A 27794-nucleotide genomic window follows, 5' to 3' on the forward strand; every position below is an offset into this window, starting at 1 on the left:
TTTAGAACCAGGAAGCGGGACTGCGTGAGAAGGATTAGGAGGTGTGGCCTCATTAGAGGAGGTGTGTCACCGGGCGTTGAGGCCCAGTGTCTGTCTGTCTGTTGATTCATCGCCCTCCTCCGCCCAAGCCAACTGCCTGTGGATCAGGATGTAAAACTTAGGTAATACTCCAGCCATGACTGCCCGCTTCCCACCATGATGATAAAGGACAAACCCTCTGAAACTGTAACCAAGCCCCCAGCTAAATGTTTTCTTTTATAAGAGTTGCCTTGGTCATGGTGTCTCTTCAGAGCAATAAAACAGTAACTGAGGCAGTTTGCTTTCATCATCAGGAGCCCCTCTTCCTGGTGGGACATAACCTCCGACAATATCACTTTCATAGGGAGGGGCTGGGGCCAGCGGGGCTTGCTCTCCTCAGTGTGTCTCTCCAAGAGTTGAAGGTGGAGAAAGGGGATAGATAGGAGGGCGCACTCCGAGCGACACTGGCTCAGGAGTGTGAGCACGGACACCGAGGCCTACCGGGTACCATCCATGCATGGGGAGGACACACAGCATGAACTCTGAGAAAGCGTCCATCTAAGTGAAAACAGAGCAAAGAAACGCAGCCCTCTCTTCGCCCTTCACACATTCTCTGTGTGGCTCTGCACTGAGTCCAGGCACACAGCGGGACTCACGGTGAGTATGTTTTGTGAGCACCTCTCCCAGGGGACCGTGCCCAGCTTCTGCTGCTCTCACGGCTCTGCCAGGCTGTGTACGTGCAGCCAGAACACCCTTCCACGCCTCCCAGCTCAGCCTTGCAGTCGTGTGAGCCTTCATCACTGCAGCAAGGCTGCTAAACCAGTATTTGATCCAAAGGGTGATGCTGATGCTGGAGGGCACCAGAGAGCCATGGAGGGTCTGTTTTCTGATGACTGGGGCCAGGAAGCTGTTTAATGGGCGTAGCTGCCCTCTGTGGGGCAGCAGCTATACAACGGGGATGGTGGCATCCAGCCGTAGGCTCCCAGTCTGGACCAGTGGGCCCGGCTTGCTCTGTCCCTCTACTCATCTTCATCACCACTGGGTCTGCTCCCTCCCATCTCTCGTCTCAACATCTGCTGCTGGGTCCCGCCCCCTCCTGGAAGACCGCCCCAGAACCTGGCTAGGACCTGGGCCTTTCAGGCCTGGCTACCTTGTGCCCTGGTAAGCCGTGCCGCTGCCACCGCACTGCCCTCCACTTCTCTAAACTGTTTTGCACTTCCCATTTCACTCTATTTCAAACTTGCTTTCAGTTTCCTCTTCAGCTACGTCTATGGGCAATGTAACGCATTCGCCAAACTTTGCACTTAGGTTGGCCCACTATTCCTGCATATGCCACTTTAAAAGGAAATGTTCTTTACAGCCCTCTGACCTACTGCCGTGTGTCCCCGTCTGTAGCACCCCCCCACCTCACTTTATCACTCCCCATGGCAATCCCTTCATACACACACACACACACACACACACACACACACACACACACACACATGCTTTATTTGCACACATGCCCCTCTTAGTTCACATTCTTTGAAACTTCATATAGGAAAATTCGTTGAGACTTTAAATGGAAGGAGAAGAGCGGATTTGCTCTATTGGGCACACGATTGCCTGAGTGGGTGCTGGCCCAGGACCGACCTAGAACACATGGGTAGAGGCTTTCAGGCCACAGATGTGGACTCAGCATCAGGCTGAGCAGCACTTGCCACAGCTCACTTCTTCCACAAGTCCCACGGCCCAGTGTGGGGATTAGGGCGTCAGTCTGAAGGCCTACATATGAAGTGGCCACACTGACCCACACTTGAAGCTCTGGCCATAGTTCTGCCTGCATTTACCTCTGTGGTTATCAGTTTGAACTGAAGAGACGGTGCCCACTCCTCAGCTGGCACATTGCACAGGCAGCCTGAGGCGGGATGGCTGAGAAAGCAGCTCAGGGCTGCCACTGTTAAAATCCCCAGTGTCCTCCACACCAGAAAGAAACAACTAGAAGGAAGGGGAGTCTATGCATATGGAGTTACTGTCAGCAGCTCAGTTCTCACCTTGCAGCCTGACTCCATATCCCAATGAGTCTCACCTTGGTTTGTTACCATCCCACGTTTCTCAGGTTCCCTGTTCTCAAGGGTTCTGAAAACCCATGAGCCCTGCTGCAGCATAGATCCATGTGTGCATTTACACCTGCTGTGTGATATGCAGCGAGTAATTTGAGAGTTAATATTAGTAACTAAGATTCAATAAAAGAATCTGTGTTCGCTTCCATCAAGGCTAAATGGGAATTGCCTAGTAAATTGTTGCCATCGAAACCTCTGTCTGAACTTGTTATTATTTGTAGAAATGTCTTCTGACACTGTGGAAAGACACAAACGCGTCTGCCCATGTTCCTGACATAGCACGTTCAGGACACAACCCTTTGAGATGCAACTTTGGGAGCCACCAAACGCACACATTGTGAAGACACTTAAACAAGACTTGCTTGAGGAGCCTACACTACTACAGGTAGGGGCATGCTACCCGATCCTTAAGTGCCTCTCTAGGAATGTTTGTGCTGACGCCTATGTGAAAGCCTCTTTCTTTCTAAAAACTTGCAGCCCTGCTTCATACTGACTCACCTGACACAGAATTCTATGATGAAGCCCAGAACTCTGGCTTCACCTGAGCGGAAGTCTCTGAAAAGGTCTTCCTAGGCAGCTGCAGGAAGTCATGTGGCACTGCTAGTCCCTAGCCCATTGCTGCTGATGTTTGAGGTAAAGAATAAACCAATAAAGCAGAAGTCAAGACCAGAAAGACGGCTCGGTGGGCAAAAGGACTTTGCACCAAGCCTTGCGACTTGAGTTTGGAAGCCAGGACCCACACAGTGGAAGAGCAGAACCATTTCCCACAAGATGACCTCTGACCTCCATGTGCCATGGCCAGCGTACCCCCTCTGCCAATATGCACATGCCCTTTTGTTTTTTTAAAGCCCAGAAGTCAGCTTCCTAAAGCTGTCTGAGAGAAGAGAGTCCCTGCAAGGGATCATCGGTGTGGGGTGGGGTGCTCTTGACACATGTATGGAAAGGGTTCTCATGCCAGCGGTTCAGGGGAGCAGCAGATCTGGGGCTCGCTGTAAATGGGTACCTAAGCTCCTGAGGGCTGGTATCACTACCCACCTGCCTTTGTTTGGCTGTTAGTCCTGCTTTCTGCATCTGAAAAACCGCATCTAAGTTTTTCCAAGTTAGAAACAACGATTCTCTTTCTAAACCGGCCAGTGTCGGGCAAGCCCTGATCCCTCGCCCATCAAAGGGTCCCAGGCGGACATCCTTCCCGCCGACTCAAAACACTGCCGTGGTCCCAGGGCTTCGGTCCATGGGCCTGTACCAGCACACTGCTCAGATAAGAGAGGACCATGCTCAGGTGTCCACAGCAGACGGGAGGACAACGCACACCATTTTTCTAAAGGCTAAACCATCCCCAGCTGCTTCTTCACGGCCCCACAAGACAGTCTTCAACAGAGACTTGACTCCTGACGGTATCCTTCAGACTCTTGTTTTGTTTTGTTTTAAATCTAAGTGTGCATAAATAACAACACCAACAGCTGTAGCCGTGGGGCCTCAGCAGGGTGGCTTCAAGGCAGACAGAATTGAGCATACCATCTACCTCCCTCAGGGGCGGGCAACGCTAGTGGTTTTCCAGAAATTAAACTCATTAAGTCATCAGGACGTGCTGTTTGCTACCACTTGAAGTGGCAATAGGAAAGGATGTAATTCAGCTGCTAAAAATGCTCTCAAAATCAGAATAGCGTTTTGAAACCACACAGCCCATAATTCTAAACCCAAAAGGTGGAGTCCCTGGCTCCCGGCTGTCTCCTTTGATCTCCCAGAACCGCGGGGGAGGCTGGTATGCCTGCCTTGATGACAGTCCTGGCTCCCTTACTAGCTCCTAGTATGTTCACAGCCTCCCTGCTATTTCCACTTTTACTCTCAGATCACTGCGAAGGTCTCCACAATGTCACTTCCTGTCCCCACATGCTCCTAGCTGCAGCCTGGAGCCTCCTCAGACTGGGAGCCTATTGGCAAGGCAAGGTCTGAGTCCCAGGATTCTGGGGCAGACATCCATGCTAAAAAAAAATCCATGTTAAAAGTGAAAAGAGCTCATCTTGGACCACAAACGCACAAGTTATAGGTCCCCTTACATTCTCTTTCTCCTTGGCTGTTCCTCCCTTACTCAGAACACACCAATGAGTGCTTCCTAGGTCTTTCTCCTCAGTTAACAACTCTTGATACCTGTGTCTCTTAATTTTTTAAAAAAAGAAATGCAGTGGGGGTGGGGGGGGGCAGGTGAGGAAGCTTTAAAATAGCTCCTTTCTTAAAATTCTCACTTGACCCCTTAATGCAGACATTTTTTGTAACTTTACGTATATGAATATTTTGCCTGCATGTGTGTCTGTGCCCTGTGTGCGTGCCTGGTTCCTGCAGAGGCCAGAAAAGGGTGCCACCCCCTTGAACTGAAGGCCAGGTTGTGAGCCACCCTGTGAGTGCTAGAAACTGAGCCCAGGTCCTCTGCAAGAACTGTAAATGCTCTTAACCACTGAGCCATCTCTCCAGCCTCATTTTCAGACTTTCTCAAGATGTTCTTTTCATATCCAGGGGGAAAGAAGCAGCTCCAAGACTTTCCCAGGCTTCGGGGCCCTGGAGATCAAGAACACTAGCTCCTTGGGCCACAGGTACCCAGTACGGTCCACACCAAAGCCCCGTGGGTACTTCCTTATATGGGAAGAATGCATCCCGGCAGAGACACGGAATCGATAAGAGCAGCAGTAGACCTCACCAGAGTGACTTCTCTACAATTTTGGTCCGGAAAACCTCCTCCTGGTCCAGGTTCACGGTGCAATAGCAGTCCCTCATCTTGTTTGGCCCCGGGTAGGAAGGAAGGTTCTTGGCTTCACCTAAGGAGTAAACGGGACACACACCAACTTAGCACAGATTGCGCAATGCTCTCACTGCCACACGCATCATCAACCTAGGCACAGTCACACACGCACGCGCACACACACACACCCGCCCAGTCAGCAGAGTCACTACACGGGGAGGCGCGTGCCTTCACCTTGTACACTCATTCTCTCTTCATGTGGTTTGGTTTTCTTCCAAGTCAAAACACCGTCTGGAATGATGCCCATCCCACGTGCATCCACTTCAGAGCAAAGCCGGGAGAGTGCAGAGCCCTGCCTTGGCATAGAGGGTTATTGTTTGTTTGCCCACACGAGTCCCTTTAGTTTATACACATTTTAATCAAGGTAAAATGCACACAGAGGCACAGCGCCATAGCCATCTCTAAGTGGAAAAAGCCGTGTAAATGTGGTCACACACCGCTGCGCACCAGCGCCTCCATCGACCCACAGCTTCCGTCATCTCACGTTGGACCTCTCCTCTTGGAAGGGTCTCCCCATGCCTCCCTTGGACTTCCCCTGCGCACTCCCAGCATCCACCATTCTGCTTTCTGCCTCTGTGACACTGATGGCTCTGGGGACAGCTCTAGTGAAACCATGTCTGCCTCCTGTGACTGCCTTACTTCGCTGCATCCATATTGCGGCATGCCATGGCTTAGGTGTGATAAAGGGATGGTCCCTCTGTGTAGTTTTTGTGATGTGCTTGCAGGTCCCTCTTTTGCTTCCTGGCCATTAGGTGAGCAGTTCGTGCCACCACTGTTGTCACCGTCCCACCAAAGCCCTAGAGCCACAGGTCCATAGTCTTAGCCCGTGAGCTCCAAAACTGTGGAACATGCTGGGATTTTCTTCCTTTCAAGGCCGAATAATGACCCATGCTTGCACAGACAACACTGTGTCCATTTGTGTGTTTAATTTTATTATCACGACAAAGATAGCAATAACCACCAGGACTCATTTTTCATTCACAAAATTAAACTATAACCTCCAGCTAGAATTTTCCAGTTGGGAAAAAAAGTCTAAAAGAAGAAACCTGACATGGACCCCGCTTCCCTTCTATTGACTCTTCTCCCTCTGAGAAGCCCCACAAGAGTTCGGAACGGGTCTAGAGATTGCAGGAGATTCCGAGGCGGCCAGTGCCTGCGGTCCCAGTAGAAGAGCCTGCCGTACTGGAGCTGTCCACCTACCCCTGGTAGCTGTAGGATCCTGGGCCAGAAGCACAGAACAGCTCTGCAAGTGGCCCAGCCTATAGGTGAACTCGGTAGGCAATACAAGCAATGGCGCCCATCTCGGTCACCGGCACCCATCCAAGTGCAGTCAGGTAAAGAGTGCCTCTGGAACTTCCTTAGCTTCTAACAGGCCTCAACTGTCCAAGTTGTTTTGGTTCTAAAGGAACCTGGCACCAGATGCCCATGTGCAGCAGTCCATCCATATAAAGAAGTTAGGGAGGACACCATTCTGTCACATCCGCATAAGGAAAGAAGGGAGGGTGAAGGCTTGGTTTCCAATGTTCTTCATTGTAATTTCTTATGAGTTGAAGCCTTCCATCCAAAAAGAGTTTCTCCTTAAGACTCTGGAATTTCTAAAGGGAGACTCATTAAAACTCAGGAAGTAAGGCCAGGTGTGGTGGTGCACGCCTTTACTCCCAGCACTCAGGAGGCGGAGGCAGGCAGATTGATGTGAGTTTGAGGCCAGCCTGGTCTACAAAGTGAGTCCAGGACAACCAAGGCTACACAGAGAAACCCTGTCTCAAAAAACCAAACCAACCAAACAAACAAACAAACAAACTCAGGAAGTAAGCAACTCACAAGTCTCAGGAAGTCCCTGAAAGGAACCAGACTCACAAGGTCCCCCCACACACACCCATGCCTCCGGCCCTGCCAAGATTATACAAATAGCAAGGGCTGCTTAAAAGAGATTCTCCCACTTACTGAACTGTAAGTCCTGCAGAGGTCTTCAGGTTTCCAGTTTTTGTGAGTCATCACCCATGCTTGGGTGGGCTTTTAGTGATTCGGCTGCTTTGAGTCATTCCTGTTCCTGAATGTAATCCCTCGCCCACACTCCTTTAAGTAGCCCCAGGAAACTCAAGCTGGATTGTGGTGGTATCAGTACTTTGGTCTGTCATCAGTTGACTATTGGGTAAGCAGATATTTGCTCATATCTTCCCAGGAGTAGTGCCATACAACAGCCAGCAACACGGAAGGCACATACTGACACCTGTCAATCCCACTCTCTGTGGGTATTGACAAGCAACACAACCAACTATGCCATGACAGGGCTCTTTAGTCAGAGCTGGGTTGGACAGCACTAAACAGCATTTATGCTCCTCACAAGACAAGCAAGCACATATGCTCAGCTTTTTTGAGGAAAACAATTCAACCAGAAAGATAACTACTTACAAACTAGTCAACCAAAATTTCCACCAAACATCAAGGTCATATTTAAACTTTTCATTACAGTTGTTCACCTGAGACATGGAATGAAGGGAAAGGTTAATAGAATTTTTCCCCAATGAGCAATATTACATTACATTTTCTTTCTGATGACCTGTGGCAGTACATGTTATATCTTGGGGTGGCTCACAGGTCTTAATTTGCATGAGGTTGTTTCCAACAGTGGGTGCATAGAGTCTGTATGGGGCCTCAGTTACCTCTACCAAGATAAGATACTGTGCTCTAAATCTGATCAGGTCAAAGACCTTGGAATTCATTCATGTGGAGGGGGAGGAAGCTTTACTCTAGTAAGTGAGTGTTCTACCACTAGCCTTCATTCTTAGCCCTCTTTTTTTTTTTTCTTAGACAGAGTCTTGCTAAGTCATTCAGGCTGGCCTTGAGTTTGTAATCTACCCTCTCAGCCTCCTGAGTAGCTGGGATTACAGTTCTGTGCCACCAGGTCGAACTGGCCCTGGAGTTCTTAAGGACTCCTTGAGGAATCATCTATGACCAATAGTGGTTCAGAGAAAAACCACAAAGACTGCTTCTCCTAGCCACCCTTACCCTATAAACACAGCTCTCCCAGAACATCCACTTCTTCATGGGTAGAATCAAGACATGACCAACCTGTTTGAGGCAGGTAAAGCTGAGCCCAGACTCAACATGTCAGAAGACCAACCTGTGTGGCTTCCTGAGACACTGCAGCCTTACACCACCTGCATTGTGGGGCCCATGATGAATTCACAGGAAAGAGCCACATTCACAGCTTCTACAAAGAGCTAAGCTCCAAGCATGGCCGCCTGCTACTCTTAGAGGTAGCACTACAGCTCGGGCCATGTAGAAAAAGGATTCTCCATCTCAGGTCTGGTTGGAGACCGAAAGCTCCAACAGAGTTCACAAATTCTGAGCTGAAATCAGCTGCGCTCTACTAACTTCCCAGCAAACACCGTTATGACGTGAATTAGCGCTTCCCTTTCCACTGAATTTTTAACTGTTTTCTCTTCTTTGTTTTTATGTCTGGGTTCGTGTTGTTTGTGTCAGCAAGTTTTTTATGATGAGTGTAGAGTGAAGTGTAGATAGTCAGCCACAAGTTACCCTGTTTGTTGAAGGAATGTTCTTTGAAAGTCCTGTGGGAGATGGCTTTTGGCAGAAGATACAGAGCAGACAGATGCCCTGTTAATTATCCACAGAAAGTCAAAATAGGAGAAAGAGCAAATGTATATTCCCAGATAGCTTGTGGAAGTCGCCCCCTGGCACTGCAGTCTGGTCTCCATCTTCCCCGTGTGTTCCACCTAGACAGGGGCAGAGACATCCTGATCACTATGACAACAGCAACACCAGGCAGCATATGAGTGTCCTGAGTCATCCCTGAATCAGGCCACTCTGCCCAGGAGAAACGGGAGCCATCACACATCTGGCCCGTGACTTCTCACAGGGTCCCTAGACTTAGGAACTCTGTCCGTATCATAAGGAACCAAGAGCAGTGAGTTATCCCAAGGGTACATCCATCTGAGGGATGGCAGAACATCTGGCTGCCAGGTGTCTTCTTACACCTTTCTCTTGTCTTACTTCACTCGCTGAGACCTCGGCGACTATATTGACTAAGAACGAAGGAAGTGGACACCCATGTCCTGTTCCTGGTTTTAGTGGAACTGCTTTGAGGTATCCCCATATGGTAAAATGTTTATATGGGCTTATCATAAAGAGCCTTTATTATGCTGAGGGATAATCTTTCTACTCTAGCTTAAGGTTTTTAACTTAGAAGGGTTATTGAACTCTCTCAAAGACCTATTCTGCACATGTCGAGATAGTCATGTGATTTTTTTCCCTTTTGAGACAATTAATGTGATATATTGTATTTATAGATTCATATATTTTGAGCCACTCTTGCATTCTTGAAATGAAGCACTTGACAAGTGATACTTTTGATGGGTAGTTAAGTTCCGTTTGGAAGGATTTTATTGTCCTTGCCTTTGAGTTCCTGATTTCGTCGATTGCCCAACCATCCTTCAGCAGTGTGTGTTTTTTCAAGATTCATGAGTTTGGGCACGTTCTTCTGGTGATCCCTAGTTTTACTCATTGTAACCAGATAGAACACAAGCGATTACTTGAGGGTTTTGGTCTTTGCTAACCCTTGCTTTTTGTCCTAAAATGAAGAATAAATATGATGTGCTGTTTGGGTAGAACACTCCGTAGACATGTGTTAGGTATATTTCATTTTTCCCTGCTATGACAGGGCCTTACTACATAGCCCCAGCTGTCTTGGAATTCAGCCTGTGGTCCAGGTTGGCCTTGAACTCAGAGATTCACATGCCTCTGTCACCAAAGTGCTAGGATTAAAGACATGCTCCACCACACCTGGCCCCTATTTCATTTTATAATTATTAAACTCTTTGTTGAGTGTGTGTGTGTGTGTGTGTGTGTGTGTTTGAAGTCAGTCACTGTTATTGTGTTGAGGTCAATCTGTGCTTGAAGACGATAAATGGCACTCACATAAAGACTGCTACAATCTCTGAGGAATAAGCCAGAGATAGTTGGGGTACAGCTATCCTAATAGGTAGGGGGTGGTGGTAAAACACAGGTTTCATTCCCAGAACCATGAAAGTAACCATGCTCTCACGACTGCAGCCTCATTAACCACATCTCCAATCCTTGCTACCTGCCAAGGGATTTCCCAGACTCTGAAAACACACCAACAGAAGTCAATGGCAGCACCTGGAAACTAACAAAATAAACTAGAAGCCAGCATAACCTGAGTCTAAGTTCAGGGAACCGGGAAGGATTCAGCTGCCTCCCTCCCAGACTCTGAATTGAGGAAGGCGAGAAGGGCAGCTGGAGCCCAGGCGCCTCTACAGCACAGAAGCCAACGCCTTTGAACTGATGATCGGGCCTCAGAGTTTACATCTTTCCAGACCATGTATTATACCAACACAAAAGAAGACTTTTGCCATTAAATTATTCTATCCTTGGAACGTGCTTTTACTGCCTTATTATCTCAGCAAGCCTGGATTTCTAGGTCACCTTCCATAGTCGGTGGGCATGCTGAGTTAGAGAGCTCAGGCCCCACAGGCCTCCGACACATAGCAGGCCCCTGGGAAGAGCCTGCACAGTGGCCACTGCAACATCTCAGAGTCTCCCGGTTTCCACAAAGAACAGGAAGCACTTTACAGTGAGAAAGACATAAAACAAGACTGTTATGTGGCAATAAAGAGACAGAGAACGGCAAAAAGAATGAAAATTACATCTACCCATCGCCAGCTTGTGGGAACAGCATTCCACTGAGCTTTCTGGGAACTGTGGTATAACATAATTTTTAATTTTATTTAAAAATGAAATGCGCCAACTCTCCAGGAGGGACTTGCCAGACATCTTATGCAAGAGATATTAAATAATGAATCAGACGTAATAACGCGAAGCCTTCCATGAAGACTTACAAAAGATGCAGAAAGAAGGCCATATTTTGTACCCCATTAAGTACAGCGATGGCGTGGGTAAACTACAAGTTTGCGGGGAAGATTTCTCAGCAGAAGAAACAAGTACTAATCAAGGCGGATTAACTCTCAGGGCTGTTCTGCCCTCCACCCATGCTTAGAAGAATCCCTCATCTCACAGCTGGGCTCTGAGAACATCAGTGGGAGGAGCTCATAGGTCAGCTGACCACGTAAGAGCGCCGGGCCCCTCCCACCTCATGCCCTGTCCACCTAACTTACTGGTCTCCCTCCTGAACCCTGAATCCTAGTGGCAAGTCTAGGCCTCGGCTGGTCATCGCATTCTGACTCCCGAGCAGCTATGTGGGGAACTAGTGTGGGGATTCTCAAGCCCTTGAGATACAGAAGCAGAAGCCCCGTGGGAGTACATCGGGGGACTGATGCGGCTGCTTCTAACTTGTTTAAATATGAAATAAATGAAAGTGGCACTCTGACGAGCCAAGGATAATAAACTACGCTAATGGAGATAGGCACCTCAAAAGAAGAGAACGCCTCCACAGACACACCACCAGAAGACACGTATCCACCCACAAACGACCCACGGGCCGCAGAACTGTGAGCCACGCCCACACGGGCCGCAGAGCTGTGAGCCACGCCCACACGGGCCGCAGAGCTGTGAGCCACAGACACTGGGAAAGGTGGAAAGAGGAGAAAACTTGGGGTTCCACGTGGATCCATTCAATTTCACACATACACACACACACACACACACACACACACACACACACACACACACACGCAAAGAAGCAGCCACACTCTATATGGATTTTCATATCTACACACACTGCAGGTCTACAGGCTCTATGCACTTGAAGGCTGATGCCAGGCTGGGTGACTGCCACATCATATAAAACCTATGACAACAGCTGTGGGTCAGGGCTCACGAGTCTATCCAGGTGTTTGTGCTTCGTGCCACCAATAGAGGTGGCTCTAAACTTCCCTCACCTCTGAAAGTCTTTCGGAAGAAGGACAGCCACCCGGAGTTCAAATCCTAGTAGAGGTTTCAGGAACCAGGCATGAACGCTCCTGAGTGGCTCTGGGGCGCAGCCTAGGCTGGAGACACCAGCCTCTGTCAAGAGCTGTTTGCCATAAACCAGCTCACGGCTGCAGCAGGAACCAGTGACTCTTGGTGCAAGATTAAGGGATTTTGCGTTATTAACTCCAAAGGTCGCTGCAGTTTTTAATACTCCAAACCCAGGAGCAGCTGGACACCAGCGCTGCCTGCACCCATGTGCGAAGAGCCCAAGCTTGGGCAGCCTGCATCACAGGATGGGCAGGAAGACGGGACGTGTTTTTCTATTGCACCTCCGCTTGTTCAGAGGCTATGGACAAACAAGTGGTGGGCAAAGGGAACACAACCTCTGCCTACAAGGCATGGAGACAACTGTCTCTGTGGAATCACGCTTTGAGAGGCAGGCAGAGGCGTGGGAGGAGCAATCCCACCCTGGATGATGCCTAAACTCCAGGCAACACCACCGTGGAAGGGACCATGCTGAGCCACGATGCTGGGAAGTCCTGGCAACAAGCTCTCCAGGGGAAACGCTCGTGTGTGTGTGTGTGTGTGTGTGTGTGTGTGTGTTTACACAGGCTTGACACAGATCACAGCATACCCAAAATACTAAAATTTGGAAAAGCAGATAGATTTTCAAAGCTGACGGGTTCTCACTGTGGCTTCACTGGCTTGTCCCCGTAGCTGACCTGTGATTATCGTTGCTTGACTGTTGAGCACACAAAATGGCTCCTTCAACACAAGTTTCAGAGTCTTTTTGTTGGTCTTAAATTTTTCTTCAAGTTGTGTCAGTCAGGCCTCACCCTAGGAATGCTGACACTTCCCTGATCTGTCAATGTCCCAAGTGACTGGGTTGATCAAAGTATTCAATCCTAGAAGACATATACATAGCTAGTCACAATGTGACAGCTTTAGGCGCCAGATCTAGCTCACAGTCACATCATCTTCTAAACCCAGACCATGGAAAAGCAACCCGCCACCAGAAAGCCTGATGTACACTCCCCCAAGCTGCCACTGGGCCCAACTCAGAAAGACACGCTATACATTGAGTACATGCGGCACTGCCAGGAGATGAGCCATGCAGGGAATGACAAGTGGGTATTTTCCACCCTTACTCTTGATGTAACATACTCTATGCAAGACTATACTGCAGGTCTTAAACAGAACTGTGTGTGTCAGCAGGTCACAAACTTTCCTTAGATTCTGACTGGCAGGAGGTGCCGTGGCAGGTTAGACAAGTTGCCGGTGTGTGCTCCTTAACACGTGTGCTAAGGACCTGCCTGGGGACAGAAGTTGGACATGGACAACAAGCACGAGTGGGGTGAGAGCTACACGGGACCCTGTGGAAGAAGACCCAGGCCCCCACAGGAAGCAGGCCTGCTGGTCCACCTAGCTTCTGAATGCCTGCCACAGGGCAGGCAGCTCCGCCCTTCACCAGTTACTGAACCAAACAGGAGCCTGCGTCAGAGCTGCCATTCAGTGATGGACAGACACTCCCAACGGGCCAACGTCATGTTCTGTCACCAGCTTCCCAGAGGATGAGAACACTGTCCCCTTCCAGTAAACCTCACACTGTCAGCTGCCAACCTGCAAGCCTCCCAAATACATGTGAATATCACTGAGGTCCACAGCTGTCCCAAACTATAGGCCCAGGTAGAGATGCCAGGAGAGGGCTCTCTCCAGCGTCTGTACATGTCAACCAATAGAGCTGTGTTATTGCCTCCCATCTGGCCTCTGGGGCCTATCTGCATTGCCAGAGCCACAGAGGGGACCTGCTCATACAGCTAGCTCTACAAGCTCAAACCTGAGTGATGTGGGAGGCCTGTCCTGACCCTGGACCCGGTGCAGAGCTGTCAGAACTACTCGGCTCTATCCCGGCCCCTGCATTTGCTGAGTAAAAATAAAGGAGGCATAGAAACCCACAGGCTTGCAATGCTTTATGGTCTCATTATGGCCCTGTTCAGCCCCATCGGCCATACCCAGTTCCCACCAGCCACTCCCACTCCCCACCAGCCATCCTTACCCCCTACCAGCCACCCCTACCCTCTACCAGCCATCCTCAACCGTCACCAGCCATTCCCCAGCCCAGCCCAGCCACCCCCACCCCTACCAACCATCCACCAGCCACCCCCACCCCTACCAGCCACCCACCAGCCACCCCCACCCCTACCAGCCACCCACCAGCCACCCCCACCCCTACCAGCCACCCCCAATCCCCACCAGACACCTCCAGTCCCCACCAGTCATCCACCAGCCACCCCCACCCCTACCAGCCACCCCAGTCCCCACCAGTCATCCACCAGCCACCCCCAGTCCCCACCAGTCATCCACCAGCCACCCCCACCCCTACCAGCCACCCCCAATCCCCACCAGCCACCCCCAGTCCCCACCAGTCATCCACCAGCCACCCCCACCCCTACCAGCCACCCCAGTCCCCACCAGTCATCCACCAGCCACCCCCAGTCCCCACCAGTCATCCACCAGCCACCCCCACCCCTACCAGCCACCCCCAATCCCCACCAGCCACCCCCAGTCCCCACCAGTCATCCACCAGCCACCCCCACCCCTACCAGCCACCCCAGTCCCCACCAGTCATCCACCAGCCACCCCCAGTCCCCACCAGTCATCCACCAGCCACCCCCACCCCTACCAGCCACCCCAGTCCCCACCAGTCATCCGCCAGCCACCCCCAGTCCCCACCAGACACCTCCAGTCCCCACCAGCCATCCAACAGATACCCCCAGTGCCCCTATCCCCCACCAGCCATGGAACCCAGGAGTGAAAGCTCCGAATCCTAGCCACTAGACCCAGTAGTGAAGTCACAGGTGTCAACTGGTTTCCAGCACAGTCAGAAAGATACAGCCACAGTGGTTTTTGATGATGCTCGCTGAGTAGGGCTGTGGGTGCTGGACACCTGTATTATATGCTGGCAATGGGCAAGCCAACCCAGGCTCCTGGGGTGCAGACTGCTGACCCAGGGCGAGTATTAATTGTTAGTCCTTAAGGTAGCTGAGTGAAGGGTCCAAAGTAGATCCAGGTACATTTCAAATACTATTTAAAATTAGATGCCACTAGTGTTGTACCACATTTAGGAAGCGTCACACTGCTGTGCACACACACACGACACACCTAGGACAGGAGCTTCACACTGCTGTGCGCACACACACGACACACCTAGGACAGGAGCTTCACACTGCTGTGCGCACACACACGACACACCTAGGACAGCAGCTTCACACTGATGTGCGCACACACACGACACACTTAGGACAGGAGCTTCACACTGATGTGCGCACACACAGGACACACCTAGGATAGCAGCTTCACACTGATGTGTGCACACACATGACACACTTAGGACAGGAGCTTCACACTGATGCGCACACACACACGACACACCTAGGACAGGAGCTTCACACTGATGTGCACACACACACGACACACCTAGGACAGCAGCTTCACACTGCTGTGCGCACACACGACACACCTAGGACAGGAGCTTCACACTGCTGTGCGCACACACACGACACACCTAGGACAGGAGCTTCACACTGCTGTGCGCACACACACGACACACCTAGGACAGCAGCTTCACACTGATGTGCGCACACACACGACACACTTAGGACAGGAGCTTCACACTGATGTGCGCACACACAGGACACACCTAGGATAGCAGCTTCACACTGATGTGTGCACACACATGACACACTTAGGACAGGAGCTTCACACTGATGCGCACACACACACGACACACCTAGGACAGGAGCTTCACACTGATGTGTGCACACACACGACACACCTAGGACAGGAGCTTCACACTGCTGTGCACATACAGAACACACCTAGGACAGGAGCTTCACACTGATGTGCACACATAGGACACACCTAGGACAGGAGCTTCACACTGCTGTGCACACACACGACATACCTAGGACAGGAGCTTCACACTGCTGTGCACACACACGACATACCTAGGACAAGGTTGCAAAGCTCCACATAAAACAATTGCTATAAGGAGTGGCAATTTTCAGAAGCAGAAGTAATCATCCTGCCTTTGAATAAGAAACTACTGTGCTCTGCTTTCCAAAGCCCACAGTGCGTGCCCTACTCTACCCACACTGAGCTCCAGAGCTACACCACCTCCTCCCTCAGGTCCACACTGAGCTCCAGAGCTACACTACCACCTCCCTCAGGTCCACACTGAGCTCCAGAGCTACACCACCACCTCCCTCAGGTCCACACCGAGCTCCAGAGCTACAACCCCCCCACCCCTCTGTCAGGTCCAGCCCAGTTAACAGTGGCTTCTCTCATTGCCCTCTAGCCCAAGTCACTTTTGTTTGTTTGTTTTGTTTTTCGAGACAGGGTTTCTCTGTGTAGCCTTGGCTGTCTTGGACTCTCTTTGTAGACAAGGCTGGCCTCAAACTCACATCAATCCGCCTGCCTCTGCCTCACGAGTGCTGGGATTAAAGGCGTGCGCCACCACAGCAGGTGCCCAAGTCACTTCTAAGATGATCCTCTTTTTTTATTATTTATTTATTCAGATTACAACTAAATTGTTATCCCATCACTTGTATCCTCCTGTTCCTCCCTCCCACCGCCACCCTATTCCCCTACCCCAGGTCCATGACCAAGGGGGATCTCCTCCCCCACTTTATGGTCACAGGCTATCAAGTCTCATCTTGGTACCCTACCTATTCTTTCTTTGAGTGCCACCAGGGCTCCCCACCAAGGGGAGGTCGTCAAATATGGGGCACCAGAATTCATGTCAGAGTTAGTCCCTGCTCTCTACATAACTGTGGAGAATGTCCTGCCCATTGGCTAGATCAGAGTAGAGTATGGGTTCGATGTTTACTACTTGTACTGTCCTTGGTTAGTGCAATAGTTTGAGCAGACACTCCTGGGCCCTGATCCACTCGTTACGATGTTCTTCTTGTAGGTTTCTAAGATCCTCTGGGTCCTTCTATTTCCCCATCTCCTATATTTCTCTTACCTAGAGTCCCAGTAGGATGTTCTCACATCTATCCCAATCTCCTGGTAAGTGAAGACTTTCATGGGATATGCCTCTTGGGCTAGTGCCCATTTATAAGTGAGTGTATACCATGTGAGTCTTTCTGCTTCTGGGTTAACTCACTCATTATGATCATCTCTAGTTCTATCATTTGTCCACAAATGTCAGGATTTCCTTGTTTTTAATAGCTGAGTAGTATTCCATAGTGTAAATGTACCACAATTTCTTTATCCATTCTTCAACTGAGGGACATTTAGGCTGTTTCCAGGTTCTGGCTATTATGAATAAGGCTGCTATGAACATGGTTGAGCATATGTCCCTGTTGTGTGGTAGAGCATTTTCTTCATTGCTGGTGGGAATGCAAACTTGTACAACCACTTTGGAAATCTATCTGGCGCTTTCTCAGAAAAATGGGAATACGGCTTCCTCAAGACCCAGCTATTCCACTCCTTGGAATATATCCAGAAAATGCTCCACCACACAATAAGATGATCCTCTCTGTGTCACCTAACTGCCTCCTTCCCACTCAGAGCTTAACCCTTGAAGGAAAGGAGTCGCTATAGCAGATACGGGGAGCTCCTGAGTTTGGGAGTCCGGAGGCTGAGTCACTCTACACCTGGACGTTCCCAGCTCATCTCTGTGTCTTTCCACTGGAACGCTGTTCCTTAAGTCAATGAATAAAAAACAAACATGAAAGAAGCCCAGACATGAAGAAGGGCTGTCGCTCATGCCTAGCGACCTGCAGCTCTCCCAGCCAGGAGTGGTCAGACCTGGGATGCAGGTCCCTCCTGTCTCCTGCAGGGCTGTCTCTGAGGATCCTGTTGCAATTAAGCATTGGTCTTAGTCACTGCACAGCAATTTCTAGAGAGTTGTCACTAAGCCAGTAGGGTGGGACGCTCAGGGTAGCTGTGAAGGGAAGAAAATAAAAGGAAACAGAGTGGGCGGGGTTATGATGAGGCTAAAAAGGGAACAGCGTTGGGAGGCTATGGCTGGTACATCACAGAAGCTTCCAAAAGACGAGGACCCCCCCCCCCTGGGAAATGTGCGCTGAGGAAGGATTGGAATAAAACGTGCTTTCCTGGGGGGCAGGGAGGTGACAGCAGGTATCAAAATAACACAGGCCAAGGGAAAGTGCCAAGCAAGAGCAAGAACATGCCTGTCCTCTGTGCAGACAGCCTCACAGAGGAACGCCTGCTCCTTAAGAATTAGGATGGAGGATGCCAGCCAACTGTAAGGCTCTCCAGCACTGCAGGTTGCAGCAGCCAACTGTTCTCGGCAGTAAGGTATGTGTGACACGTTTTGTATATCTCTTGTGTCTTGGGTGCTGATTTGGGGGGGTGGTGGATTTTTTAACAGTTCTACTGAGATGGCATTTCAACACCACACAGTGCACAACTGACTAGTTCCCAGGAGAGTGGCAGTTACGCAAGCATCACCAAAGCCAATATGAGAACATTCTCGTCCCCTGGAAGAGGCCAGTCCTGCTTGCTGCCACTTCCTCTTCTCTTCCTCCACCCCTGAACCCTACACTATGTGGTGACATTTCTTCTCAGGGAGCAGGGGGAGGGGTCATTTACATTGGCTCACGACTGTATAAGGCTCCTCCACTTCTCAGGCTTGGTATAGCACCATGGACCACAGTGATGGATGTTCGGGTTGGAGCCAGCATCATGCTTTCACGGCACCAGAATGCATGGAAGAAAACACTCAACCAGTGAGGTCCAAGATTCGCCCAAGTGCAGCCACATGCCTGCGTCCCTGCTGTAGAACAGCCGTGTCACCAACGCCTACTCCAACAGCCAGCCTCCCTGCCATTTGTATCTCATCCTGCCATTTGTATCTCGTCCAAGCTCCCTGCTGAGAGATGGGAGAACGAAGCCAGCTGCCATCTTCACTGTCAGAGCGGGTGCTCTGTCCAAACTGAATTCTTTCCTGTGTCTACGACTAACCCTATTTTCTTTAAAAAGTCAACTATTAAATATCTTGGCTGTTCTTCCCACAAATGTCATCTACAGGATCAGCATCACCCAACTGTCTGCTAAGAACCAAGTGTCAAGCATGGCCTAGTCAGGGGTCCCTGGCATCCATGGTAAATCACAAGCACCAGGGATGGAGAGATGGCTCAGCGGTTAAGAGCACTGTCTGCTCTTCCTGAGGTCCTAAGTTCAATTCCCAGCAACCACATGGCAGCTCACGACCATCTATAATGAGATCTAATGCCTTCTTCTGGCTTGCAGGTGTACACCGTAGACATAATAAAGAAATAAATCTTAAAAAACAACCCAAGAAACCCCACCTATACACAAAAAAAATTAAAACAGTTAAAAAGTCCCAAGCATCACTTTGTGACATGGCCTGAGTTGTTGCAGTTTTGTCCAGCCACTGCCATCTGTTTCAGAGTCAGCGTCCATCCTTTTCTGCCTTGATTCTCCAGTATCCACCACATCTAAGGAGGAAGGCTGGTATCTCCACTGCCCACAGGTCCTGGCTTGGGGACCCTAAGCAGCACAGACTTCTATGGATTCCATTTCTGTGTGATAAATTCCTAGAATTAAAATATCTAGTGCAAAATCCACTTTTAAATTACCACCTTGCTAGACCAATAAAAATGAGTCTCCCATGGCCCCTCTATGGTGTCTACTTATGCATGTCTTTTTATTACAGAGAGCTTTTTTTTTTTTTTTAAGAGTTCTAATTCTACGCCATTAATTCAAAAGTTAGAGGCATTCCCTGGCTGGTAGCCTAGACTATTTATACATCACATTTCTCCCCAGCTCGCTCTTCCTCCTCAGGACAAGGGACAGGTACAGACGGAGGCTCCACACAAACTGCCTAACGGGATCCCTGAAGACACAGTTTAAGGGAGCCAAAATCATCTTTACTATCAAAGTTCCCATTTTCCCAGCATCTTCCAGACCTATCACTTCCCAGTTACTAAAGCGTTCAGCCACATGTCAGCCTGGAGGCTCAAGGACTATAGGGTCCCTGCACCTCCCTCGAGCCCTCCCTGCCGGCCATCTCTGGAGGGAGCACAGATCTGAGACGCGCAGCGAGAGCTCCTCTGTCATGTGCAGCCGTGGTCAAGCAGTTGGATCTGGGAAACTGGAAACATTGCATTTGGAGACTCGGCCACAGGGGCACTGTGACTGGGATGGATTAAAAAGCCTTACATCCCCAAGACAGGAAATAACACTGTCAAAGCACTGTTAATGGTAAGTCTATATTGTAAGCATTCCCTTTGATGCTAATTTGTTCTTTTGTTTTGTTTTGTTTTGTTTTTGTTTTTCAAGACAGGGTTTCTCTATGTAGCCCTGGCTGATCTGGGACTCACTCTAGTCCAGGCTGGCCTCGAACTCACTGATCTATCTGCTCGGCCTCCTAGAGTGCTGGAACTAAAAGCGTACGCCACCAGCGCCTGGCACTAATTTGCTGTCCTCCCCTCTACTTCTTCAGTGACCCCTGGTCCTCTGGATGCACTGAGGACCACTCACACCGTCAACTAGACTTCCCGCCATGTCCACTGCCTGCTGCTATAAACGCTGAACGTGCCCAGCGTGACAACTGGGCCTGCTTCCTGCTGGTGGGAATCCAGCCGACCCTTCTCCCGCCCTCCAAGGAGACTCAACCCCAACCAGCACTATTCCAAGTAATTTGTGAGGCCTCTAATGAAGCCTTCCCCATCTAGACCAGAGGGGAAGGACTTCCTCTGGGGGTCCATCTGAAGGCCCCTCACTGGTACAAACACCTCTTTAGTCCACTAGCCCAGAAACCCGGCGGGGGGTGGGGGGGGCCGCAGACTGCTGTGATTGGTCCAAGTGCAGTTTGCAGGGCGGGACGGTGCCATGATTGGTGGAAATGCAGCCTTCATTTGCATAGAGGGTTTGCTGAGATTGGTGCGAACATCTCTTTGGCTTTTCTTTTTCTTTTAGTAGAGCAGGAAGATGATGCAGGGGCGGCTCCAGCCACAGTGAGAACTGGCAACTGGAAGGCCAGGCAGAGTGGCCAGCCACTCCAACAGCATAGAACTGGAGGAGCTCAGAAACCAGTACTGGTATGGCGAGGAGCTGGGAGGGCCCCTCAGCCAAGTTCAGCTGTGGAGGGCTGAGGAATCCCAAGTTCCTAGGCCTGCACAAGAGGGTAAAATACTTGTAGAGATAAAGGCCCCAATACCGGGAGCCTGCATAGGACCACGTGTACACATGCAGGCGCGCCCACCTGCCCACGGCTGATCGCACCGGTCTGGTCTGTCCTCAGTGCTGTCAAATGCCAAGACATACCCATGGTACCAAAGACCGGGCCTGGGCGAGCTTCTCCTCACCCACCTGTGACTTCTCTCTGGGTAGAGTAAAAGAACCCTAGGCAGCCCAATGGAACCACCACCAAGCCCACTAGTCCTGACCTGGGGACAAGGGCTCCCTCCTGCGACACTCCTGCTCCCTACTAGAGAGGAAACGCTCACCCTCTGAGACCAACAGGACTCCACTCTGAGCTCCTTCATCCTCTAATTTGGGGACTATTTTGCTTCTCTTTCTCCTTCCATACCATTCTCTGAAAGAGTCCTGGTTTGGATGTGAGAAAGAAAAATATTTAATGTCAAAACGTTTGTTTCGATTTTATTCTATCTAATCACTCCAACCTAATCCCAGCCCCTCCCCCGCCTCCTCCCAGCCCCACCCTCATGCTCCCTCCCCTATTTTCCTCCTCTCCTTCTAGTCAGAGAAGAGAAGGACCCTAACGGGTACCAGCCCACCCTGGCACTTCAAGTCACAGCAGGACTAAGAGCATCCTCTCCCACTGAGGCTAGACAAGGCAGCCCAGAGGAAGAGGATCCAGAGGTCAGCAACAGAGTCAGAGACAGCTCCTACTCCTATTGTTAGGGGACCCACATGTTGGCCATGCTGCACATCTGCTACATATGTGTAGAGGGCTAGGACCAGCCTAGGCATGTTCTTTGGTTGGTGGTCCAGTCTCTGTGAGCCCCCATGAGCCCAGGTTAGTTGACACTGTAGGTCTTCTTGTGGAGTCCTTGACCCCTCCGGCTCCCTCAATCCTTCCTCCCACTTTTCCACAGAACTCCCCAACCTTAGCCTATTGCTTGGTTGTGGGTCTCTGCATCTGTTTCCATCAGGTGCTGGATGACGGCTCTCAGAAGACAGCTATGCTGAGCTCCTGTCCATAAGCATAACAGAGTATCATTAATAGTGTCAGGGTTGGCTCTCTCCCATGGAGTGGGTCTCAAGTTGGGCCAGTCACTGGTTGTCCCTCAATCTCTGTTCCATCTCAGTCCCTACACTTTTTGTAGGTGAGACAAGTTTTGGGTGGAAGGTTTTATGGGTGGGTTGGTGTCCTCCTCCCTCCACTGGAAGTCCCACCTGGCTACAGGAAGTGGCGGGATGTCAAGAAGTTTTAGCAAAACCTTTTTCCCTCTTCTAATCAGAACATCAGGACCAATCCTCAATACAGCTGTTTTTTTTTTTTTTAATCTAGAATAAATTGTAAGTGGATGGTATCAATTTGATCATAAGCCTCTGACAAGAAGAGAAACTGCTTAACTATTTCCTGGCAAGTGACAGAATATCCCGTCACCAAAACTAGAACACTGACTAGATGTCAGCCACACGTTCTTCAGGCTTACGAAACAGTAAGGATGGTCCCAGCCAAAGCCAGGTTTTTCATGGAACAGAAGGCAGATGGCCTTCTCAAGTGACTTGTCACTTCAGGTTAACTTGGACACTTCCTGGGAGACTTTCGAGTACAAATAGACAGGACACGCTCACTGTAATTTGGAGCTTTTGTGCAGCAAGGGCCAACATGCATGTGCAACCTTGGTGAAGACATGGGGGTAGCTATGCAGTCACACTGTCCCAGTGACACTTTCCATCTCCAGTTAGTGGGGAGGCCATGGTCTCGTTACAGGACAGTAAATTCTTCCCTCCCCTCTCCTCTTGTCCCCTCCACTCCCCTTCCCCCCCTTTCCCTGCTGTCAGAAGACTAAGGCAGGAATAGTCAGACAAATGACAAAAAAGGACCTAGTTGTCACAACTCCAAGGAGCCCTCAGAGTCTCTGACACTCAGAACAGTTGCCCCCTCCGAGGGCATATTCAGCATAGCTGCCCCCTTACACACTCATCTACAAGCAGTGCTAAGTGAAGAACAGCCAGTGACACCGGTGCCTGGGAATAAAAATCTCAGACAATACAAAGACTAAATAGGAAGGTTATTCACAGAATGAGGCAGTGAGTGTCAAGTCACAACTCTTATAAGAGTCGTGTGTGTGTGTGTGTGTGTGTGTGTGTGTGTGTGTGTGTGTGTGTGTGTGTGTTGCTGTAAATAGAACCCAGGGCCTAGCACAAACTTAGCATGTGCTCTACCACAGAGCCACACTCCTAGCCCTAGAATTCAGTTTTAAAACCTTTTTCAAGTCATCAAAGAAAACTAAACTGAAAAAGACAAGTACTTCCTCAAAGAAATACAAAATGTCAATATCATTAGTCATTACAAAATCTCAACCCCAAACCACAAGCTATCACTTCACAAAGGACAGATACAATTTAAAAGAGGAAAATGGAACATACAAGCAAGCAAAGTAGAGAACACAAAGAAATGGGAAGACCAGAGCATTGCTGCTGGGACAAAACCAGACAAAGTGGCACTAGAGAGTGATCATGCCAGAAACAAGCTACCTGAGTACCACTATGGACCTGCAGAGCCCTTTGCTTATCTAGGAGGGAGAAGGGACACAGACAGACAGAGAGACAGATAGACCAAGACACAATGACAGAGATAGACAAAGACAGAGAGACAGAGACACAGAGTGTGAGAGATAGAGACAGACAGTGACAGAGAGACAGAGTGAGAGAGAGGCAGAGACACAGTGACAGAGAGAGACAGAGACACAGGAGAGAGGGGGAGAGAGAGAAGAAGAGGGAGAGAGACAGAGAGACAAATTGAGAGAGGCAGAGACACAGGAGAGAGAGACAGGGAGATGGAGGGGAGGGGGAGGAGGAGAGGAGGGAGAATAGATGCTAAAACAAAATTGTGGCTACGGTTAACCACAATATCGAGCAGGCTATGGATGCAGGAGGTGACAAACCATAGCCAATCACCTGGACAGGCATGGATGATGCTACTTGAAATGACAGGGTGTTCTGGTAGTGATTTTTTTTTTAATTAACTAGATATCCATGGTGTCATAATGCAATAAACAGTTAATGGGAATTGTACACTTTAAGATAAATGGGTTACTGCTGCAGAATTCTATGTTGTGTGCAATTTACAAACTTCTTTTATGTTTTTTGTTCTATGTGTGCATGTGTAGGGGTGCATTGTGTGTGCATACACAAAGAGCCAGGGGCCCACCTTGAGTGTCATTCCTCAGGAGCCATCACATCTTTTGAGACAGGGTCTCTCACTCCCTGGAGCTCAGCATGTGAGCTGGGCTGGCTGTGCAGAGTCCCAGGGATCTGCCTGTCTCCGTCTCCACAGTGCTGGGGATGTAAGTGTGTAGCGCAGTGTCCAGCTTCTTGATGTGGGTTCTGGGGTGTTGAAATTATTTTTATAAAACTGTGTTTGTTTCTATTAGCTTATTTCTTAACGCGGCTATCACACAAATAAATGAGACTCTTTTATGTTTGTTTATATGGCTTTACAACACAATCTTGAGCAGTTTAAGTCTGTTCTTAACCCTCTGTGCTATCTTGTCTTACTCCCAGCAAACATCCCAGAGATACTTGCACTTCGTAGCTTTCCTCAGCTCCAGCTCTTTCCTCCTGATCTTCCTTGGACCTCTTTCCCTGGCTGAATCCACTACTACCTCCTCTAACTCCTCCTCCCCTGCTGGCAGGAAGTCCAGCCCTATTCTCTCTCCTGTTCATCGATTGGCTGTAAGCTGCTTTATTGACATAACAGGAGGACAATTGGGGAGCAGAGTTTACACAACATTCACACAGTAAACTCTCAGAACAAAGCTTGCAACAAGGCATGAGGGATACAGAAATCAGCATTTAAACCACACAATAACCTAATGTCTACACTGGGGTTCAAACTTGGGTCCTAATGCTCACAAGGCAAACACTTTACTATCTCCCTGACCCTGTGTGGGTCTCTTTAAAAGACAGTTGCCTCCATATCAACAGAGGCCATCACGCACAGGTGTGATTGCATGCCCCTTACACCAGCTCACATTCTAATCCTCATCTTTGTAAGGAACCAGAAAACACAGAAAGAAACACATCTTAGGGCGGTTTATTTTTGGCTCTGTTATTGTCACATACCCAGTGGGATATGGCAACATTTGATAAGCTCAGCTCAAGGATTCTCACATACGCTCACAGCAGTGAGTATGGAACGCCAGCTGGGATGCCGGCCACCTCTAGCACCTTCTCTCCCAGCTCGGCACATCTCAGAATTCTAGATCCTCCCTCTGCCTCTTCTTACAGGCCAGGAAGCGGAGTGCGATGCGAAGCTACTCCTCATCCCCACCGATAAGCTGAGCTAAACTGGCAAGAAGCTCTCGTCTGCTTCAGTGAGCCAGTCGTGACGCCACCGAGTGAATTATTATTACTCTGTGTTTCCTGAGTTCTCAAGTGATGACTTGGTCCCCTGTGGCCCTCAGAGAGTAGCTGTCTAGTTTCATGTTAACGCGACAGATGCTAGAGTCACTGAAGAGGAGGGAACTTACAATTGAGAAGATGCTTCTATAAGAAAGATCAGGCGGTAGGCAAGCCTGTAGGGCATTTTCTTAATTAGTAATGGATGCGGGAGGGCCCAGCCCACTCTGGGCGGTGCCATTCCTAGGCTGGTGGTCCTGGGTTCTTTAAGAAAGTAGGCTGAGCAAGCCATAGGGGGCAAGGCAGACCCAGCACCCCTCCACGGCCTCTGCTCCAGTTCCTGCCTCCAGAGTCCTACCCTGCTTGAGTTTCTGCTTTCGACACTGAACTGTGATAGAGAAGAGTGAGTGAAGTAAACCCTTTCCTCCCCAAGTTGCTCCTGGCAACAGCATTTCAACACAACAGTAGTCACCCTAACTAAGACAGCAGCTAATCTGAGAAAAAGTTGTTTGCAATTATATTTTACTGAGACGTAATTCACTATCACATGATTCTCCCTTTGTAAGTTTGCACCTTGGAGGCTTTGAGTGTGTCACAGAGCAGTACCTCGCTGTGTTAGAAAGCGTGTCACCTGAGAAAGCAACCCACTACCACCCTCTACTGCACGGTGAAAGCCACACTTCTATTCGTTTCTGTGGGTTTACCAAGGACACGGGCATTTCACAGAAGTGAACAAACTGGGTTCTTTGTACTCAACTTCTGTAGCAGTGCTGTGTTTCTAGGCTCTGCCATGACATGGCCCATCTAGGATGGTTCCACAGCTCACCACAGCACAGGATGAAGAGTAGACCTGGGAGAAAAGCACCATGGCCAGAAGTTCTCACAGAAGCACTCACAAGTACCCAGACTTCCTCCCTGAGAGGGATCGCCCTAAAGACCGTCCCGCCCATTCTCTTGCTTATGGATGCCAGGTCACATCCATCCTCCTGTCTCATGTGACATCTGTGAATTGCTTTCCCCACTCAGTGTCCTGTGCTTCTTGCCAGACCCTCGACATGGCTTGCCACCCGACAGCCAGCTCCCAGCCTGCACCCCATCTCCCAGACGGGACTCCCCTTTGCTACTACACAAATATTCCCACCCGAAGATCCTACACAGGAAGATTTGCTCCTTCCCCAATAAATGAACGCCCCAAGTCCTCCACCTATCCCCATTCTCAGGAGGGCTCCTCTCCCCCTCAAAGGCAGGTGAGGGCTCTCTGTTGCCTCCAGTCCAGTTCTATGCCCAGCCAACGTGGAAGCCCCACTCAGAGCATGGCCACCTGGGACCAGGCTGGTTCAGCTTTTCCCTGGCCTTTCCTGCACATGCTCTATCTGCATGCAGCCCATACACCCCGGGACACACCCTTCCCTCTTGACGATACCTAAAGCCACCTCATCCCAGTGTTCAAGTCCCCTCTCCTCCTTCAGGCTTCACTGGGCACCCACTGGAGCCAGAGCCGCTTAGGTCTCTGAGTTCCCTCAGCAATGCCATTGTCACCTCTGTCTCAGCCCTCGCAACTCGTGCCCAGAACAGCTTTTTCTCTAAGCTCTGATGTCACTTCCTCAGACCAAGCATTTCTGACCAAACACCCACTTGAACCTCTCCAGACCCAAGCGGTAACTGCTTAATGGTCAAAGTCTTGAAGGACCTCAGACTTGTCCCTAACCCTGCTTCAGCTACCTGGGCAATCAAATCCTGATTTATGTTACAAATCAGTCCTCAGTGGGCCACTAGCTGAGCTCCATACAGGACACCACTGTTACAGATGACCATCTTCCCCACCTCACCGCTAGTCTGGGGGAAGCAGATGCAAACAGTACAATGCCACTGCACCACCACGGCCCTGTGGCACCACCACGGCCCTGTGGCACCACCACGGCCCTATGGCACCACCACAGTAGCCTCCACATGCACAGCAGCCGTTTCTTGATGCTCGCACGCAAGCAAACTTCATTTGACTAAAACACTGTTTCAAATTTCCAAAATGACTTGTTAACACTCTTAAGGAAAACCGCCCTGTGTTTACATTGTCATCTGCATTGGACGGGTTGTGTGGGCTGTGGGCTGTCAAGCCTGACGCTAGATTCACACACCTGAGCGCGGTTTCTTTTTCATTCACTAGAATAAGGAAGCCACTGAGAAGAGTCAGAGGATGTGCACACATCTTAACTCTAGTTTAACCTCCTTATTTAGACCTCCTCCTGAGTGTATGTGTGTGTGTGTGTGTGTGTGTGTGTGTGTGTGTGTGTGTGTGTGTATGTGTGTGTGTATGCATGCGTGCACTCATGCACGTGGAGGTTCAAGGTCAACCTCAGGTGTTGCTCCTAAGGAGCCAT

At 49.9% G+C, this 27794-nt stretch overlaps 1 protein-coding gene across 3 annotated transcripts in view; it reads right to left on the reverse strand.

Annotated features, from left to right (window-relative positions):
* The window catches only part of RASA3 (RAS p21 protein activator 3), a 111505-nt gene that overhangs the window by 61537 nt on the left and 22174 nt on the right, over positions 1–27794 (reverse strand). For all 3 annotated transcript variants that reach the window (XM_084758848.1, XM_084758849.1, XM_084758847.1), the window contains exon 2: positions 4813–4930. In XM_084758848.1, coding sequence (XP_084614974.1) covers positions 4813–4930 — 118 coding nt within the window. The remainder of the gene's footprint in view (positions 1–4812; positions 4931–27794) is intronic.

The sequence above is a fragment of the Acomys minous genome (genome assembly GCF_964271855.1).
Source record: "Acomys minous genome assembly, chromosome: 15".
Lineage (NCBI taxonomy): Eukaryota > Metazoa > Chordata > Mammalia > Rodentia > Muridae > Acomys > Acomys minous.